The sequence below is a fragment of the Muscardinus avellanarius genome (genome assembly GCF_963383645.1).
Source record: "Muscardinus avellanarius genome assembly, chromosome: 10".
Classification (NCBI taxonomy): domain Eukaryota; kingdom Metazoa; phylum Chordata; class Mammalia; order Rodentia; family Gliridae; genus Muscardinus; species Muscardinus avellanarius.
In genome coordinates this window covers 19,620,279-19,641,254 of record NC_137796.1, presented here as the reverse complement: position 1 = coordinate 19,641,254, position 20,976 = coordinate 19,620,279, and the positions used below count along the sequence as shown (strand labels likewise).

The following is a 20,976-nucleotide window of genomic DNA, read 5'->3' as shown; positions in this document are numbered from 1 at the left end:
GCGGGAGGGAGCCGCGGCCTGCCGCCATGTGGCCCCCGGACCCCGAGCCCGAGCCCGCGGGCAGCCCCCGGCCGGGCGCTGCGGGCCCCGCGCTCCGCGCCCTGCTGCCCGCGCGCGCCTTCCTCTGCTCGCCCAAAGGCCGCCTCCTGCTGGCCGAGTCGGTGAGTGCGTCCCCGAGCTGTCCGGACCCGCATCCCCCCCGGTTCTTCAACCCGGGCTGGGGGCCCGCGGAGGGGCGGCCCGGCGCGCGCTTCGCTCTGCAGACCCCGGGGTGCGCGGTGGGACCCCCGGGCCTGGGACGTGGGGGGCTCGTAGAGTGGGGACCCCCGGGCCTGGGACGTGGGGGCCTCGTGGAATGGGGACCCCCGGGCCTGGGACGTGGGGGGCTCGTAGAGTGGGGACCCCCGGGCCTGGGACGTGGGGGATCATAGAGTGGGGACCCCCGGGCTGGGATCGCGCTGCGGGGCACGGGGCCCCTGGCCTGCGGGGGCGGGGACGGGAGCCTGCAGGGTGACTTCATCCTTCCCCCTCGTCCCCACCCCCGGGCAGGCCTTCTTTGTCCTCGGACAACTCCAGATAACTCTCAGCATTGCCTCGCGCGCGGGGTGGGGTTGACTGGGGCCTCCGGGAATGGGCGGCGGTGGGTGTGTGCGTGGGTGAAGGGACCCCCACCCCCAGCCGCACCTCTTGACAATACCAGCCCTTATCCCCACTCGGGGAGTGGGGGGCAGGCTCTAGGTGACCGTCGAGGGGCCAGGTGAGCTGGGAGGGGGCGGAGCGTCAGGGTCATCGGGGGCAGGACCTCCTCCAGCCCCAGGGCACAGGGCAGAGACTGGCCCTACCACCTCTTCTGCCTGGTGTCCACCCCAGGCCACCAGCCTGGCACCTCCCCAGCTGCCCAGTGAGTCCCCAGGCAGACCCGAGCCCACACTCCTGGAGCAGCCCCTGGGAGTCACTTTGGGTGAATCCAGCCCTGGGGCTCCAGCCCCACCCCACCCAGAACCAGAGAGAGACCCTTGGCCTGGCTTGGTGGCAGGAGGCCAGGATCCAGGCAGAGGAGAAGAGGGAGGAAGGGTAAGGGGTGGGCACTCAGGCACAAGGCCGCCCCTCCCACCGGACCCAAGTCGGGGGAGACTGACATGGAAGGAGGGGGAGGGGAGGAAGTGGCCATCAAGAATGGAGGAATAAGGAAGCAGGAATCAAGACGGGAGTCCCCAGCATCAGGATCTGAGGGCTTGAGAGACAGGAAGGGGAAGGACACAGCAGCCTTTGGCTGAGGAAGTACAGCAGGACTGGTGGCCAAGCCCCTGGCCTTGTTTCCTGGGGGTTGTGGGGGGCAGATACCCCCATGGCCATGTCAAGACAGCTGAGGATGCCCTGGGTGTGCCCTGGGGTCCCCGGAGTTCATTTATCTGTCGCAGCCACAGTGTTTCCTGCAGGGCATCTGGGTATCCCCCCGGGGCTTCTTGCAGCCAGCCCTTGACCCTGCTTCCAGCTACTCAGCCATGAATGTGCTCGCGCCCAGCCACAGTGACACAAACCATGGTAGATGAACTCCAGAGCCCACGGGCGTGCCCGCCGCGGGTTCAAACTCTGCTGCCCTGAGACAGGGTGTTTATCTGTAAAGAAGGGCTGTAAATGAGCATGGTGGCTCATGCCTCTCCTCCCAACACTTGGGAAGCTGAGACAGGAAGATCAGCTCAGCAAGCTTGAGGACAGCCTTGGCAACATAGAGAGACTCTGAGCCACCTAATGAGACCCTGTTTAAAAAAAATAAAATAGGAGCAGGGGTGTAGGTCAGAGGTAGGATGTTCTGGGTTCAACTCCCAGTAAAACACACACACACACACACACACACACACACACACACACACACACACGGCTGTGAGTGCTGCCGCACCACGGGAGTGGTAGTGGGGATCAGAAGAGCACCCACAGATCCCAGCAGGCACTGGGCACGAGGAACCACTGACCTGTCCAGTAGCCCCAGCCTCTGGTCTGCCCTGTGGTTCAGGGAGGTCTGCGGGGTGAGCAGGCGGCCCTCAGCATCCTGTACGCCCGCAACGTTGTGGGCAAAACTGCAGTGAACTGGATTCTTGCAGTTCTAGTATAGCTAGTCACCGTTTCTGAACCAGGGCTCCTGGTTCAGCGCCAGTGTGCCCTCTCCTGCTGCTCTTATGCAAATCCCCAAATGCTGTAAGGCTTTTTATCATCAACACTCACCTACCACCCACTTCCTAGATGGCACCAATGGTTAATGCTTTGCCACTTGCTTTATCATCTATCCGTCAATCTATTTTATGTTTTGATGCATTCAAATTAAATTGCAGGCATCAGTACATTTCGTGTGTGTTTGCGCGCGCGCACGTGTTTTACTGGAGATGGAACCAGGGATAGTCTGCCTCTGAGCTACACCCCCAGCACTATTTTTTATCCTCTATTTTAAAACAAGGTCTCATTAAGTTGTGGAGGGCCTCACTTAGTAGCTGAGGCTGGTCACCAACCTGCCATCCTCCTGTCTCAGCCTCCTAAGTACTGGGACCACAAGCGTGCACCATGCCTGGCTAGCACATTTTAATTCTAAACATGCAATGCATGCATACTGTTAACTAAAGTTCAAGATAGTTTTTGTTTTTCAGGTAAAATTATATTGAGTGAAAAAGCACAGATCTTAGGTGTTGGGTGTTACTTTTTTTTTTTTTTTTTGGTGGTACTGGAGATGGAACCCTTCTACCTCCGGGCTATACTCCCAGAACTATTTTATATTTTATTTGGAAACAGGGTTTCTTAAGCCAGTGCAGCTGGCTTCGAACCTGCACGATCCTCCTTTTTTTTTTTTTTTTTTTTTGGTGGTACTAGGGGTGGAACCCAGAGGCTTTCTACCTCCAGGCTGTATTCCCAGACCTATTTTTTATTTTATTTGGAAACAGGGTCTCACTAAGTTGCTGAAAGCCTCACTCAGTAGCTGAGGCTGACTTTGAATCTGTGCGATCCTCCTGTCTCAGCCTCCCAAGCATGGGGATTACAAGCGTGCGCCACCACGCCCGGCTTGGGTGTTAACCTTTTGAAACAGGTGCAGACTGGTTTTGGTTTGCCCCTGGTGGGCACCCTCTGAGTTGGATGGAGCCAATAAAGGGAAGGGGTGAGCTGCCCCAAGAGGTGGCCTCTTTGGGGTGGGGGGCTAGACATCCTTGGGAGGCTGGAACTTCAAGGTTGGGTGCTGACAGGGAGCTGGCATGGGCCAGTACTCAGGGCCATGTCCAGAAGGACTTAGGTAGTCTTTTTTTTTTTTTTTTTTTTTTTTTGGTGCTGAGGATTGAACCCAGGGGCACTCTGACCTACAACCCAGTCATTTTTATGGTACTGGGGATAGAACCCAGGGGCCTTCTACCTCTGGGCTACACTCCCAGACCTCTTTATATTTTGTTTGGAAACAGGGTCTCACTAAGTTGCTGAGAGCCTCACTAAGTGGCTGAGGCTGGCTCCGAACCTGCACAGGTCTCCTGTCTCAGCCTCCCAAGTACTGTGATTAAAAGCATTCACCACCATGCCCGGCTTTTTTATACACACACACACACACACACACACACACACACACACACACACATATATAATTTTTTAAGTTGGAAACAGTCTCACTAAGTTGCTGACAGCCCAAGTTGCTGAGGCTGGCTTCAAACCTGCAATCCTGTCTGAGCCTCCCATGTACTGGGTTTACAGGCATGCACCACTATGCCTGGCTGTGTGTGTGTGTGGGGGGGGGTTTCTAGGGATTGTACACAGGAGCATTCTATGACTCCAAGCTAAACCCCCAGCTGCGTTTAATTTTCATTTTGAAAGAGTCTTGCTAAGTTGCTGAGGACCTCACTAAATTGCTCAGGCTGGTCCCAAACCTGCAGTCCTCCTGTCTCATCCTCCCAAGTACTGGGATCACCCATGAATGCCACCACCCCACTCCGGGCTTCATAAGGGCTTTAATCCTAGCACTGCCGCTTCCCAGCGGCAGCATCATAAACAGGTGTCTCCCCCTGCTGGAGCACGTAGGACCTCCATCAGAGGGCACTGGACCAACTGGGCAAGAGGCTCTGACACTCTCCCGCTGCCCTGCAGGGACTCTCCTTCATCACCTTCATCTGCTACGTGGTGTCCTCGGCGTCCGCCTTCCTCACGGTGCCTCTGCTGGAGTTCCTGCTCGCTGTCTACTTCCTCTTTGCTGATGCCATGCAGCTGAATGACAAGTGGCAGGGCTTGTGCTGGCCCATGATGGTGAGGACTAGGGGACCCAAAAGGGAAGGGTTGACTGGGATGATATTCATTGCAGGGCAGCTAAATGAGGAACCCAGAGTTCTGCATTTCGTCCTTGCCCAGCTTCAAAGTGCTGTAAGGGCGGTGTGCAGCCGGAGGGCTTCAGATAATCCAGTCCCCACTAGGCATGGCATCCGTGGGACCTTGAGCTGGCGTGGCCTCTCCCGACCAGGTCTGAATGAAGCAGGGAACTGGGAGACCGCCCATGACCACCAGGTGGCGCTGGTGCTTACAACCGGGCCTTGCAGGAATGTGCCTTGGCCACAGGAATTCAAGCCATTTCCAGCTGCAGGGCAGGTTAACCCAGGACTTGTGGAGTTTACCCAGACCTCTGCATCTATCATCACTGGCCTTATTTGATTGCCTGGGGCCCCAGATCCCATGCCACAGGCCTTTGGTGACTGTACTGTGTTATGGAGAAGGGGCAGCAAAGGCTGAGCTAAAACCCTGGTCTCTTCATTGCCAGCATCCTGGCTCTCACGTGCAGAGGGTTGCATCCATGTCCCTAAGCAGAAACAGTGACTCACAAATGGATCTGCTACAGTGTGTGGCAAAGCCAGGGCTAGGGCCAGGTTTCCCCACAGGGAGCAGGTGATGAGGATTCCAACTTCCACCTCCCACAGATGGGCCAAGCCACAGAGCACACTACAGCCTGGTCCACAGGGCTGAGGGTAGAGCCTGGCTGGGCCAGGGGCAGGGCGGTGTCAGCTGCTGGCAGAACAGTAGGAGGCACATGGCAGGGCGGGAGGGCCAAGGGCCAAGGCAAAGATGGGCTAGGACAGGGCAGGACTCCAGGGATGCTGAACCTGGGGGTGGGCATGAGGCCAGGCGGGCCTGAGCGTGCCCCGCTGCAGGGAGCTCAGGCAGCCTGGCCATGCCCTTCTTTCCCCAGGACTTCCTGCGCTGTGTCACCGCCGCCCTCATCTACTTCGTCATCTCCATCACGGCCGTGGCCAAATACTCGGATGGGGCTTACAAAGCAGCTGGGGTGAGCAGCTGCCCACCCCTGGGAGGGGGCGCCTGGACCACAGCCTCTCTGGATACTCACTTAGGGTGGGACTCGGGCTCATCCTTTCCCTGCAGCGGCCTCTTGGGCTCCCTTGTGGTCTCAGTCATTTCAGAGACTTGTTAAGAGATAGACTCTGCCCGAGTTTTGAAAGGCTGGTGGTCATTTCCCCAGTTCCTATTACTCGGAGGGCCTGTGTCTGCCTGTCCTGCCGTACGGCTGGGCAGCTTTGCAGTGCCACCGCCCTCCTCTGCATGTGTCCAACAGGTTTTCGGCTTCCTGGCCACCATCGTGTTTGCAATTGACTTCTACCTGATCTTCAACGAAGTGGCCAAATTCCTCAAACAAGGTGACTCCGCAGCGGAGGAGAACACAGCGCACAGGGCAGAAGGTGGGTGGTCCCCTGCGCGGTTTCTGTCTGGGAACCTAGCTGATAACCCCCAGGATCGCTCAGGGGCCCTGTGCTCCCTGGAGGGTGCTTGGCTGGTTAGAAGCTGGCATAAGAGCAGGACTTGTTTTTACAGCCTGTGTTATCTTTTCATGTGGCCAATCACAAAGCCAGTCAGCCTGGGGCCCCAGGCTTTCCGGGAGGGGCAAGCTGAGTGCATGCCCCATGCCTCTGGCCCTGCAAGGCTTTCTTCCTGAACCAGCCCTCAGGGCAACTGGACATTTTTAGGACTCCCATTCACCTGAGACCCAGAGTGTCCACGAGCCTGGACCTGCTCCCCCTGCGGCCCTGCATGCCCAGGGCCCAAGGGCCAAGGCCTCCAACTCTCCACAGCTCCCAGGCAAGCTCAGGCTTGTTTGGGTTTTATTTCCAAGGAAAGTGTAATAGACATTCTCCATCCTTCTCTACTGCCTGGAGACTCCTGCCCAGCATCCTTTCTGCTTTCTTTTCAGAGGAGAATTCTGACTCGGACTCAGACTGAAGGCCTGCCTGAGCCCAAGCAGGCAACCTGAGCCACGGGGGGCGGGGCCTTCCCGGCACCTTCCTGACAGAGCTGGCCACGGGAGGTTGCCTGTGTGGGCCTCCACAGCCTCGGGGTTGCGGTCCCGAGCCCAGTATGTGGACGCACTCCTTGGCTTGGCTCTCTTGAACCACTGTCTGCGATGGCTTCATTAATATGTCACCTCTCCCCATTTCTGCCCCACTCACCTTCAGCCCTTTAACCTCGCTGCCAAAAACAAGTCCAAGAGGCAGTGGACACAGCGGTGTTAATACCACAGCAAGCAGCTCCCACTGCAGGGTGAAGCGGTGGCCGGGCCGTCTGTTTCAACTAACAGGGACAGAGGCAGAAACCACAGGGCCATCTCCAGGGGCCGGGGGGTTTGGTCTGCATGGGGTGTCCTGCTCACTCCAGCACTTTGGTGAGACTCGCCTTCCCAGCGACCTTCAGTTCCAGAAGCACAAGTTCCCTGTTTGTGGTAAAGCTGGAGAAGACGGACCTTGCCTTACTGTCCAGCATTGGGCCTCTGACTGGCCTTGGTCTTCCTTACCGTCCAGCAGTGGGCCTCTGCAGCCGCTCCTGACACTGCACACCCGGGAGACCGTGTCTTTTCCAGGTGAAATGACCATTCCAGGTCAAAGCCTGTTTCAAAGAGCTCACAGACTCGCCAGGCCTGACAGGCAGAGGGAACCCATCAGCCCTGTGACGGGCAGCTGGGCGGGCCCAGCCAAAACTTCCTGGCAGCGAGTTCTAGGGACGCCCAGGGTAATGTGCTTCCTGAACACCCAGGTGGGCCTCCTGACCACCTCTGGGGGATGAGCCCTCTGTGTTCACCTAAGGACTCAGACTGTGTATATGTCTTTGATGGAATTTTGTAGCTTTTTATAAAATTTTTATACCAAAGCAGCTTTTAAAAAATGGCATTTTCTGTGATCCAAGAGGCCTTATGAATGAGCCAGAGTTCTGGGCCCATGTTTTGGGCATTTGTAACCGTATTCTTCCTTGCATGTCAATTTCCTACCCTAAAAAGGCATAATGGATTAAACCAGACTGACTACCTGCTTGGAGCGTGTGGTTGGAAGTCCCTCTGCCACGCAGAGCAATACTGTGCAGTATCCTAGCGCACTTCAACACAAACCAGGGATGTAAACGGAGTGAAGGCTGGGCTTTGGTTTTAGCAACGTGGCATGTGCACTCGCTGTACGCCAGCCCTGGGGTAAGCATCTGAGCAGTGTCTGACCTGCTTATTTAATCTTACAGGCAAAGAAACTTGAGAGGAAGGGTAGGAAACTGGCCCAGGGTCCTCTCACACACCAGAGGCATGCCACCTGGGAGCTAGAACCCAGGGCTTTGTGGTTTAGAAACTGGTTGCACAGGGGTCCTCGGAGTTGCAGCCTAGAAGGTCAGCATCTGGTCCAGGCTGATGGGGAAACGCAGGGCATTCTATCCCACCGACACATACAGCACGTTATACAAGCAGGAGGACTCAATGTGCAGAAGCTGGAAGGCGTGTGGTGGATTTCTTGGTCTCCCCAAGGTCTGGCTGAATTTTCCACCACCACAGGGTGAGCCTGTTTAGGAGCTGGGTCCACAGCCTTTTGGGGAGCAGAGGAGGTGAAATGAAGAGAGGACACGGCAGCATTTTAACACGTCCATTTATTAAACAAAGAATTCCTTCATGACAATTTAATACAATATGTATTAGCGATTAGTGTTGAGAAAATTATTTCCCTCTACATACAAAAATACAGATCTGAACACTGAAAACAATCAAGACAAGTACCATGAAAAATTGGTCCTTCAAAAGAAAAAGAGAGACTGAGGGCAATGTCAAGCTTTGCTGTCAGGGAAAAATCAACATGAGCAAATGCTTTGGGCTCCAAAATCACGCTCAATGTATAGGGTCAAACCCGAGAGCCAGTCACAGGCCGGGGAGGCCTGCCCCAAGGTATCCGTGTCAGCCGAGGCCAGGATGGGAGCTCTGCCCACAAACAGCATGAACCAAAGTCTGCCTGATGGCGTCACCTCAGAAGGCCCCACAGCCATGCCTGTAAACTGCCAAAAGGATACAGACTTTTTGGAAGCAAAGTGGGACTCTTATTAACATTACCCCCAAAAGTGCCACTAGGTGAAGTACCAATGACTGATCCTACTGGAAAGTTGTTACTTAGCTGTCTGTCTGGACTTCCTTTGTTATCACACAGTTACGTGCTCTGGCTCTTCAGAAGAGCAAAAATAAAAGGCTGCAATTTCATGTTTCAGTAAATCTGTACCTTTGATCTGCAATGGCTCAGCTAAATTAATGCAAGATTATCCTTGAGGGGAAGTAGAAGGGGCCCCCAATGACTGCCTGTGCCTTGGCCTCGCCCGCTCCTCATAGCAAAGTGTCTGCCGTGCCTTGCTCCAGAGCAAAACCCCAGTGTCGAGGAACGCCTGCCGGGTGGCAGCGCTACCGGACACTGGCGGCGGTGCCTGGAAGATGCCAGGCCAGAGAGCGCCCTCCAGCCAGGAGCCGAGGCCGCTCTCCACCGCAGAGCCAGCAAGGGGAAGTCCAAACACAGTGACTGTCCTTTAAATATGGAACCACTTTCCTTGCACTGCTTGAAGTGAGCAGGGGCTCTTCAAACTGAACTAATGGTTAATGCCAAATGCAGTTAGTTATACATACTCATAATTATTTCACAGAAATATACTCTCACTCTCAGACTATTTAAATAAGCAGAGACAAGATGTGGGGAGGATGCAGCAGAGAAGAGACAGGAATAGCTGGGGGATTGTTGTTTTGTTTTAGTTTCTTTTAAAATACATATGAAGCGTAAAGGGAAAATGCCCCAAACCTCAAGATCAGCATTGTTGAAAGCAATATTAAAAGGACACAATCTAAAATCATGCTACAAAAATAGTGTCTATCTGTTTTAACTAAATGTACATCTTTTTCCCCCAACTCCATGATTGACAAGTGCTTATGTGACACATGGAAGGCACCAAAGGTGAAGTGATTATTTATCTTAAAATATACAAAGACAGAATTGCCTACTTTGAAAAAAAATACAGTTATACCTGTAATAAATAGATTAGTGCTTCTGCCATGGGTAAAACCCTATAAATTTCAACATATACAAATAGCTTCAATCCTTAGCATTCTCTTAGAGGGAACCACGTCTAACAAAATCAAGTTATGAAAAGCACTGATTTTATGCAAATAGGTCGATTTCATCATGATCTGAAAACTCATTTTTAAATGGTTTATGAGTGAAAGAGTTGGAAGCAGATAACCCCTGTGGGGGCCTGGGCCAGCAAGGCGGCTGTCCCTGGCATCCTGCCCTGGCCATCCCCAGCCCGTGGCCAGCCAGATGTCCCTTCAAGCCCTGAACACTTGCCTCCCTCATTTCCACAAAGAGGGAAACAGAGTCAGCATCAATTTGAGAAAAATCAGAAAGCAAAGCAGGGCCCATGGAGGAAACAGCCTGGCCATGCCTGGATTGGACACCAGGCCTCCCTGCACCATCCCCTCTGCCCTTCCTGATAACATGGGAGAGCTTCCTACTCTGGGTGGCAACCACAGCATCTGAAGACAACTCAGATTTGATATGTCAGATTATTACCAAATTCCACACAAATCATCAGAATCTTGTATTCTGTCTGTCTGTCTCTCTCTATTTTTGGTACTGGAGTTGAACCAGGGACATTCTACCTCTGAGCTACACCCTTAGCCCTATTTTATTTATTTTTTAATTTTGAAATGGAGTCTCACTAAGGTGCCAAGGGCCCTCGCTAAGTTGCTGAGGCTGGTCTTGAACCTGTGATTCTCCTGTCTCACCCTCCCAAGTACTGGGATTACAGGTGTGCACCACTATACCTGACTCATCCCATCTCTTTTTCAGGCACAATTATGAAAAGAAACTTCAAGTCTTGCCCTAAATTCCATCAATAAACTGATTAAAGTAGTTCCAGACACCATAAAAATTAAACCTATAAAAGTTCCAATAGCTGGTCAGAGTACATTTTAACCCTTAACCAAAAGCTCATCCGAATCAAAGTCTCGTTGCAAAGTGTGGACAACAAACTACCTTAATAAAACAGATGTGCCAGTCACAGACTCAAACTCTAAACTCCAGGGCAAGTGGCCCATGATTCAGGCTTATCGGGCTAAAGCTCCATCGGGCTTATGGGTCACTTTTTCTTTACTATTATATTTATGGAATAAGAAAAACTAGAAAGAAAAAAATCCTAAAGGTTGAGAAATTGTATCCAAGTGGAAAAAGAATACATTCCAGACCAAAGAAGGGAAAATATAAGACCACTGCCTCTGTCTCAAGCCAAAGTGTATACAGATGCTATTCACCAACATGAAGAAAAGCCCATGGAACACTAATTTTCAGAAGAAAATTCTTTGGATCTAACTTACTGAAAGGTATTTTCTTTTGGAGACATTTTCTAAATAAATGAAACGTAAAAGGTCAAATATTTCAAATTACTTACTCAACCAGACAGATCTTAGGACTTTATACACATCAGCTGAAAGAGAAGAAATAAAAGATTTTATGATCAGGAAAGTTGGCAAAGCAAAAATGTGACCCTGTCAGGTCTGCGTCCTGCCAGGGGTACTTGAGCAGAGGAGTCGCCAGCCCTGACCCAGGCGCTCAGGGTGCCGGGAGGTCACATAGAGCTCCCAAGAAGACCAGGCCCCAGTACCCAGCTCCTGCCCTGTGGCTGATTTAGGAGCACAAGACTTCAGTCTTCCAAAGACAAGAGCATAGGTAGGCAGCGAACCAGGTGCAGGTTTCCTAGGCAGCCTGGTTGCCAGCTGCACCACTGATGGCCACCTCCTCCTCCCGGATCCTGCTGGCCCTCACCTGCCCACCAAGCCCTGTCTGGCTGGTCCTGGGAGCGGGTGCTGATAAGATCAGCCACACCTGAAGAAGGGAAAACCCCTGGATCCTGCAGCTTTGTGAGGAAATAAAAAGAAGCCCGGAGGCCTGGTGAGTTATAGCTGGAGGTGGAAGCAGCTTTCTTCTGCTTGTGAGAATCACCCAGCAGCTCTTGTCTTGGAAAGTGCGTTCCCTTTCTGCTATCTGTTCAATGTCATTAGTGCTCCATAGGCAACATCTAGAGAAAATGACAGTCAGGCAGTGGTACGGTGACTTTGTGATTACTTGTTTGGAGTGTGGACGGCACAAGCAGGAACCGCCAACCTTGTCACTAACTTGGCCACAGTCTCCATGCTCCGTTTCTGTTAGACAGGGCCTGAGATGGACCCACAGGAAACCTAGCACACAAGGAACTAGACCTGTCCACTCTGAGAGCACATGGACAGATGCAGGGTTTCTTCAAACAGTGCACGCCAGTCTAAAAGAGATACGCTTGGCCCACACCCCAGGGTTACCCAAGGCTCATTCTCAGATGCGAGAAGTCACATCCATGTGTAGATTGAAGAGGGCTGCATCCCCGCAGAGGCTGCTTGTGGCTCGCCCCACATCTGAATGACTAGGAAAGTGTCACAGAAGGCAGGTGAAACTGCAAACCTGAAGCAATCAAGAGCATTTCCAGCTGAGCCAGGAAGCTCTGGCCAGAAGTATCCAGCACAAGGTGGAGGCCAGCACAGGGGCCGCCTGAAGGGGATGACGATGAAGCCCAGGCCAAGCTCTCAGAGCCTGACGTCCCTCTGGTCTCCCCATGGCTGGGCAGCCCATGCCAGCACTGCAGCGCGGGATGCTAAGGAAGACGTGGGGACACGGCTACATTCTTGCATTCTAGTTTGGTCAGCTATTCAGTTTAAATGGAACTTCTCTGAGGGCATTTTAATCTGTAACTGGGTCTGCCCTTTCTGAGGTCAATTATGTCTTTAGGTTTTCGTAACTGCAATGTTTCTGTATGAATGGGGAAAAATGTTGCCTATGACTTTGGCAGCATGAAGGGAAAGAGTCAAGGAGAGTCCGAGGGAAAAAGCCCTCCACTGACCAAATCAGTGCCAAAATAAACTCTCTCCAAAGCTGTCAGTGTTTGCATCCAGTAAAACCACCAGAGGGTCCAAAATGCTGGAGGCATCAACGCTGCCTGTCCAGGAGCACACCAGACGCATGCAGCCAGTTCCCTTCAAGTTCTGCTCGAACTCTGGAAGCGAATTCGTCCCACCAGAAAACAGAAAACTAAGATTGCCTCGGACTTAAAATGCCCCATATCTAACTGACATGGGTCCACACTGGAACTACTAAAGGCAAAAATCTGCTTCCTTCAATTGGCAAGGAGATCATTTTAAGACCCCCAAAGCTAGATCATCTTCTTTTTGTATACAGAGATGACATGAGAAAAATGCAGGTGTCTTTACATTCATGGGAGACAGCCGTGTGTCCTTCATGGCTTCTCCTCACCGCACTCCCTGGAGATGAGGAGACGCAGCGCCAGGCACCACACCAATCAGAAACCACACAGGTCACTTCTGGTTCTAGTGGGGGCAAATTAAATAGTACAAGGAAATACATTTACAAAAAAAACCATGAGGAAGCCTCATGGCACAAAGGATATTAAATAGTTACAGGGACATAAATAATTCCAAAGATTCTGTCACTAGGATGAAAATTAATCCCTAAGTCTCTCTGGGTATAAGACATCATCACCTTTGATCACTGCTCAGCAGAGCATTTCTGAGCATAGCATTTCTATTTCTTTCAGCCGCCAATGCAGCCTCCGGAGGCCAGTCAACAGTCTCCTTTCACTAGATGATAAACTGGTTCGACTGAAGTGACTGGAAAGCCTGGGCAGCAATCCTGCCTGGAGCTCTTCTTTTTTTCAGTCTCACTTCAAATGTGGCCTTTTATTGACGCCAAGTCACATGACACCAAGGAGATTTCTGATAAAGCTCAGGGTGGTCCCTCTAAGGGGGCCCATTTGATGCAAGGCTGAGTCCCTGTGCCTCTAGTTTAGACGGAATTCTCAGAGAGATAAGCCCACTTTTGATTATGTGGACAGACACACTTGACAAACGGAAAATAAATATATAAAATGAACAGATACAATCCAGATGTCATCGGCTCCCCACACATCACTACATATGACAGGCTCAGAGTCGGAGGCATGACGTGCACTGACTCACGCACGCCTAGGGAGAGGGCTCTTTCAGCCACACTGAGCACCGCCCCCAGCTCTGGGACAGGAGTGGGGAGGGAGCGACCACCAGCCCCCTGGCTCAGCCCTGAAGCAGACGTGCTTGAACATGTGACCAGGGCCACTGCCCATGACCAGAGCTGCAGCAGAACTGGACTGGACTGGATGCTGGGCTTCCGGAGCTGACCCCTAGCCCACCAGCACAGCACACTGCCATGTGAGCTGGAGAATCTACCCCCAGCCTGGAGTGAGAGGCTCAGGGTGAAAGTGACCAGTTGCCCCTCCTGTTAAACCAGAAGCCACTCCCTAGATGCTGTGCTCCCTGGGCACTCCTCCCCTACCCCAACACACACTCCTGGCTGTTTCTACACAGTGCACAGCTCCAGCTGTGCAGCACAACCCTGGGGCTCTCCATCTTCCCGCCAGCGGTGCCTTTCCTTAGTGAGACTAAACACAAAATATTAGAGCTACAGTGACATCTGTAAACATTAAAACAGTTCAGAGAGCAAAGACCTAACAAATTTAAACTTTTCATGAAATATGTAATTCATTTCTAATGACATCAACAACAAAAAGGAAAGTACACCATCAAAGAGGCTTGTTTAACTCATTAACCACACATAAAAATAATTAGCAGGAATCAATCAATAACCTTCAGCAACTAGGATTCCCCCACAACTCCCACAGGTGTTCATGGTGATGGTGCACAGCCCGACGACAGCCGGGCCACCAAAGCACCAGCGGAAGGATGTGTCCTGCAGCAAATTCAAGTATTCCCAATCCTCGACAAATCTACTCAGAACTGCTTTAGAACTTCTCAGGCATTTAGAAGACAAGCACACCTCCCTAAAGCAAAGGCGTGTGTGCGTGTTGATCAGTAGCACACAAACGCGCCCCACATACAGTTCTTGTAGCCAGCAAGTGGGCAAGTGCTTTGGCTGGTGGAAAAGTAAAATTTTCTTTCATGGCTTTTTACCTGAGAAGGTAAAATTACAGACACTCTGCAATTCAGCCTCAAAGTATCTTGGGTAGGCAGGAAACTGGCAAACATGATGGTCCCCATATCCTTGGAAAAGGATCTGAGACTTAGGAAGGTGATTGATTTGAGGAGGAATCAAGTAATTTCTCAGCAGGGTAGGAGACAAGAGGTGACCTCCTGTGAGTCAGCAATCCTGTGGAGTTGGCCCACAAGACAGCAGCTTTTCCTTCCCTGTGAGGACCAGGCCCGGCAAAAAGCCCACCGGCACATCCATTGCCATGACCCTCAGAATCACACAGGACCTGGGGACAGTGCTGGTGGCTGGATGCCATGGGGAAGGAAAGATAAGGAGGGAGGAGGGGCTGGCAGCCAGACGCAGCATCACCCAGAAGGTGCTGCAGGGCTGCCCAAGAATGGTGGCTGACTATTCAACTCTGTTCCCCATTCTTGACATGTACTTCCCCTTCTTACAGCCCCATTTAACCCAGTCTTGACTCATCACAAATACAAAGGACAGGATGGCTGAGTCAGAAGGGAGTATGTGGGCTGGGGCAGTCAAAACCGCGAGTGGACGTGGGCAGTCGTGGTGGCCACGAGCCCCTCCAGGCCACTGCAGACCCACCCACTGGGCCACTCTGGACACCCGTTCCCAAAGTAGACTTTTACCAAAGTGGACAAAATCCAACTGAATCACAGAAGTCTGATGTGCTGAGGGAAAAGAAAACTTGACTGGCAGGGCGGATGCGAGGGTGGGAGGGCGGAGGACCCCAACGGTCCTCACGTGTCCAGGCGCTGGATCTCGGGGCGACTGTCCACGTCTCTGGACTCGGTGCGGGCTCGGATGTAGTCGTTGGCATTCTGCTGGCGGATACTGACTCTCCATTTCTGCACAGCCAGGAACGTGCTCACAGCGTAGGCCGCAGTCGCCAAGAAGCCAAATATCTAACACACACAGGCACAACGAGCCTCAGGTACTTGAACCGGCCCTTGAGGCCCCTTGTGGCCCTGAGCTGGATGGAGCCCTTCCAGCTGTCCTGTCCCCAGCCCTGCTCAATGCAGAGCTATCGCACCTGGCTGAGGCTCAAGTCAGTAACCCACAGAAAATCCTGCCTTGGCCTTCAGACTGTCTCGGGTATCTTCTGAACTTTTTTTTTTTTGCAGTACTGAGGATGGAACCCAGGGGCATTCTACCTCCAAGCTAACACCCCTAGCCCTAGTTTTTACTCTTTATTTTTTAAACAGGATCTCACTAAGTTGCGGAGGGCCTAAGTAGCTGAGGCTGTCTGTGAACTGCAATCCTCCAGTCCCAGCCTCCCAAATGCTGGGATTACAATTGTGTGCCACCACGCCCAGCTAAACCTTTTTTTAAATTGGTGTTTTGAGCCAGGTATGATGACCCATGCTTATAAACCCAGCTCAGGAAGACCCATGCTTGTAAACTCAGGAGGCAAGAGGATTTCAAACTGAAAGCCAGCCAGGGCAACGTAGCAGACTCTGTCTCAAGATATAAATAAATAAATAAATAAATAAATAAATAAGTCAGTCAGTCAGTCTAGAGGTGTAGCTCATTGGTAGAACATACCTAGTACCACAAAGAGTGTTTAGATCCTTTTTTTTTTAAATCACAGAAGTACCTCTTTTATTTTATTTATTTATTTTTTGTGTGTGTGGGTCTGGGGATGGAACCCAGGGGCATTCAACCTCTGAGCTACACCCCCTGCCCTACTTTTTATTCTTTCATTTAAAATCGGGTCTCACTGAGTTGCAAGGGCCTCACTAAGTAGCTGAAGCTGTCCGTGAACCACGATCCTCCTGGTCTCAGCCTCCCAAATGCTGGGATTACAAGTGTGCACCACCACGCCCGGCTCAAAAGTACCTCTTTTACTGTATGCACCTTCATGGCCTTTTGTGAAAATACAGATAGAATATGATGTCAAAAGAATATCAAAGTCTCACATGGAAGCCCCAAATCAAACCACAGGGTAGAATTCCCAATCCCAGCTCCTCGCCCTAGCTGCCCCCTCTCATCTGGGCAGCTCCAGGTGGGCTGCTCCAGGTGAGACACAGCGGGTCTTAATTTATTTGATAAGGCTTGGAGAACCTAGTGAGTGGCACTGGGAGAGCAGCCAGATTAATATATTTTAAAAACCTTTTACGCCCTCTCCATTTAAAAAGTGATGCATGTGCTTCATAAATCTATAGCAATACAGACATGCAGAGCACTGAGAGTGAACAGCTTCTCATCTGCCTCCCCCTACTTCAGCCCCCATGGCCAAGGGGAAAAAAAAAGAACTAGGCTGGAGGACAGAGGACGGCAAGTCAGGAGGTAGCATCGGCCTGCAGTTTAGTCATCCATCCCAGTTTACTTACCACGGCAGCAATTTCTGCTCCGGTTTTGTGGTTTAAAGCAGCCAGTACAATTGAGGCAATAAAGAAAAAGAAAGTGCTGAGTCCAGTGTTGACCAAATCCTAAAGAAAGAGACAAAATCATTAGAAAAGAATAATTCTAGAAGCAACTGAAGAACTTTCAAAGCAAAACTCAAAATATCCAACCTCTGATGGCTTGGTATCTCAGTCTCAACGTCACAGGGGCATTAGTCACACACACTAAGACCAAAATAACAGTTCATGAGGTTACTTGGGATATCACCACCGCCAAACCCGCATTACCAACTCTTGATCTAAATAGCAACCACTATGTACTCTTTAGAACTCTGGTATCCTTGTTGATGTTTTATTGTTTGTGGTGCTGGGGTAGAAATCAGTGCTTTGTGCGTACTATGCAAGTGCTCTACACTGAGCTACATCCTCAGTTCTCTGAAGTCATCTTTTTAAAAAGATGTTCATATCATCTCAGTATAGACAATGGTTCCCAAGAGTCCAAACGTGCTAAAACTGGTGCAGTGCCCCTGAACTCCTGCCTCTGCATGTGATTTTTTTTTATTTAATATGTTTTATTGGTGCATTGAAGTCAAACATCACAATGGAATACAAGACTTGTGAGAATATACAAGCACACATCATCCAATTAGCCTTTATCCAATCCCCATCCCATTCCCTCACCCTCCCTCGATCCCATGCTTGATTTAGGATTGACTTTGATATATCTGTTTACACATATCATGTGCTTTACAGAGATTCCATCTTCCTCCATCCCATCCCCTCTGACTGGTCACCTTAATTGCTCCTCCATAGGGCCCTTTCTTCAACTAGATTTCCTCCTATTACCCATTTCTTCCTAGTTTTTGCATATTAGGGAAAACATCTGATTTTTTATTTTCTGTGATATTTCTCTGTGTATGTCGCATTGTAAGTTCTGATCCCACTCTTAGCAGCCCTGGCACCAGCCTGGCCACCTGGCAGACTCAGATCCTGGCCTCGCTGGCCCCGGTACTGGCCTTGCCTCATAGCAGGCTCTGATCTCAGCCTCGCTGGCCCCAGCACTGGCCTCACCCCTCAGCAGGCTCTGATCTCAGCCTCGGAGGCCCCAGCACTGGCCTTGCCTCACAGCAGGCTCCTAACCCGGCCTCACTGGCCCCGGCACTGGCCTCAACCCTCAGCAGGCTCTGATCCCGGCCTCGGAGGCCCCAGCACCAGCCTTGCCTTAAGGCAGACTCCTCTCCTGGCCTCGCTGGCCCCAGCACAGGCCTCACCACATACCACATGGTAGGCTCCTATCCTGGCCTCAGAGGCCCCGGCACCTGCCTTGTTGTGCATAGGGCTCCGGTCTCTGTCACTATGAGCAGTTCGTCTACAGATGTTCCCTTTTTCCTTCCTTTTTTTTTTTTTTCATGGTACTGGAGTTCCTGGAAAGCCTTCTACCTCCGGGCTACACTCCCAGACCTATTTCTTTTTTTATATTTTTGTTTGGAAACAGGGTCTCTTAAGCCAGCAAAGCTGGCTTCAAACCTGCATGATCCTCCTGTCTCCGCCTCCCAAGCGCGGGGATTACAAGCGTGCGCCACCACTCCTCGCATTCTTACATTTTTTTTTTTAATATGAGAAAGCAGTACATGTCTTTTGCAAAAGCTGGGACCCCAAATACCTAGTGGCAATGAATTTTGTCTTCCCTCCAAAGGCAGAGGACCACAGCTTCACTTCAGAGAGCAGGCTCAATTGCTCCAAGTGCACCCTGGTCTCCCACTCTGCACAGAGGAGCACAGTGGCCATGAGGGCTGATGTTTCCCAGAACATGCAGCATGGCGGCCCATCCCGGCTATGCAGGGCTCCCTCTGATATACCCCAAACCGTTTGACCACTTAGCATGTTGTCCAGAATTCCCGAGCATGTATGGCAGGAGCAGTCTACTTTTGGGGAGATTTCCTCAAAAGTTCAAGGTGGATTGGACTGGATCTGTCTGCTCCTCCAAATACTGGTCACCACCGCCGCCGCTGCCGCCACCACCATCTCAGTTCTCTCCTGAACATCTTTCCCCCACAGTATGTTTTCCAGAACTCCCGAGCATGTGCAGCAGTAGCAGTCTACCTTTGAGGATATTTCTTTAAAATTTTAAGGTGGGTTGGATTGGATCTCTGCCTCTACCAAATACTGACTACTGCTGCTGCTGCTACCACAGCCATCTCAGTTCTCTTCCGAGCACCTTATTCACACTGGCCTTATTCACAGTGTGAATTGTCCCAAATTCCCGAGCATGCGCAGCAGTAGCATTCTACCTTTGGGGCAATTTCTTCAAAAGATCAAGGTGGATTGAATCAGATCTCTGCCTCTCCTGAATACTGGCCACTGCCATTGCTGCTGCCTCCGCCATCTCAATCTCTCCCAAACATTTTTCCCACAAAGCATGTTGTCCAGAATTCCTGAGCATGCGCGGCGGTAGCATTCTACCTTTGGGGCGATTTCTTCAAAAGATCAAGGTGGGCCGGGCGTGGTGGCGCACGCTTGTAATCCCCGCGCTTGGGAGGCAGAGACAGGAGGATCGCGCAGGTTCGAAGCCAGCCGCGTGGCGCTGGCTTAGGAGACCCTGTTTCCAAATAAAAATGTAAAAATAGGTCTGGGAGTGTAGCCCGGAGGTAGAAGGGCTTCCAGGAACCCCAGTACCACCAAAAAAAAAAAAAAAAAGATCAAGGTGGATTGGGTCAGATCTCTGCCTCTCCCAAATACTAGCCTCCATCACCACCGCTGCCACCGTCACCGTCGCTACCACCATCGCCATCGCTGCCGCCGATTGGATCGGATCTCTGCCTCTCCGAAATACTGGCCTCTGCCGCCCCTGCCACCGCCACCTTCCTCCTGGTTCTCTGCTGAGGGCCTTCCTTACATGATATGATGTCCAGAATTCTTAAGCGTGTGCGGCAGGAGCAGTCCCCCTTCGCAGAGATTTTTTTTCCAAAAGTTCAAGGTGGATTGGTTAGGATTTATCTGCATCTCCTGAATCCTGGCCGCTGCTGCCACCATCTTGGCCCCTCTTCAATATTTTTTTAATAAGAAAAGACAGTATATGTGTTTTGAAGAGGTTGTGGGATCGAGCACTCAGCAGCAATGAATTTTATCTCCTCTCCAAGAGCGGAGGCCCACAGCCTCACCACGTAGAGCAGGATCTGCTGTTCTGAGCACACCACGGCCCCCAGCACAGCATAGAAGAGCACGGTGGCCAGGTGCACTGAGTTCCCTGGGACGTGCGGCTCGGCTTTCTGCCCAGCTCTTCTTGGCTCCCTCCAACACGCCCGGATCATTTTTCTTACAAGGTATATTGTTAAGAGTTCCCCACCATGCCCAGGTGAAGCAGTCTTTTCTCTAATCTCTTCTGGGGTGTTCTTCCCAAAATCACTTTTCTTGTGTAGCGGGTGCCTCCTTGTCATCTTGCTTCTAATTCCACCATTATCCACTCTCTCTCCTGTATTCTACATAGGAAGTCATGGCTGGAAATGTCTCCTTAAGTTGTCCCACTCAGATATTAAACTAAAATCTGATGTCCAGAGCTTCTCTGAGGAATGCATGTCCTTTTTCGCAGCCTCAGTTGCAGTGGTGACCACGGCTGCCGCCATCTTGGAACCTTCCTCTGCATGTGATTTTTAAAGCACAGTTTGCATAATCTAGAACACACTTTTCTATGGTCTTTCAAACTTCTATGTCACATTGTCACTGGAAGATTTTCTCTATTACTTACCCAATGCTTCACAGGTTTAACCCCTGTCTTACTTGTGGAAAGGAACACAGCACAACTATTTAGAGTTGTAGCCATACTAAGGTCCTAACCAACCCTCTGACTGGACAAACTGCTCTGTCCTCAGCCTCTTCTGAGGGAATAGCACTCCTTCCCCCGGGTGTCCTGGAGACCAAATGACTGTGTGAGTAGCAAGCCAAGTACAATGCCTGGCCCATGCCTAGATCCTCCGTGCGGTCACGGGCACCTCTGTTATTACTGCTTTGGCGTTAGGGCAATAGCTTGGGCAATGCCTCACTGCATATTTGATTTCCAAAAAGAAAGAAAATTCAGGAAAAAGCCCAAACTGCTTAAATGCTGAGTTAACTACACCATCAACACCTGGTGGGTAGTCTGGCCTCAAAGTTGACTTGTTCTTTTTAAAGATGCCAAGGAGCCAGGGGTGTGGCGCACACTTGTAATCCCAGCATTCGGGAAGCTGAGACCAGAGGATCATGGTTCGTGGACAGCC

At 51.3% G+C, this 20,976-nt stretch overlaps 2 protein-coding genes across 2 annotated transcripts in view; one reads left to right on the top strand and one right to left on the bottom strand.

Annotated features, from left to right (window-relative positions):
- Positions 1-26: 26 nt before the first annotated feature.
- Positions 27-6,240, top strand: CMTM3 (CKLF like MARVEL transmembrane domain containing 3; the record flags this gene model as incomplete). Its single annotated transcript, XM_080702612.1, has 5 exons — positions 27-161; positions 4,111-4,266; positions 5,198-5,293; positions 5,579-5,702; positions 6,212-6,240. The coding sequence occupies 5 exons, from the start codon at positions 27-29 to the stop codon at positions 6,238-6,240; spliced, it is 540 nt and encodes a 179-aa protein (XP_080558738.1).
- An 8,878-nt stretch (positions 6,241-15,118) lies between these two features.
- The window catches only part of CMTM4 (CKLF like MARVEL transmembrane domain containing 4), a gene marked incomplete at both ends in the record, with an annotated part of 55,503 nt that continues 49,645 nt past the window's right edge, over positions 15,119-20,976 (bottom strand). The window contains 2 exons of the mRNA XM_080702061.1: positions 15,119-15,283; positions 16,712-16,810. Coding sequence (XP_080558187.1) covers positions 15,119-15,283; positions 16,712-16,810 — 264 coding nt within the window. The remainder of the gene's footprint in view (positions 15,284-16,711; positions 16,811-20,976) is intronic.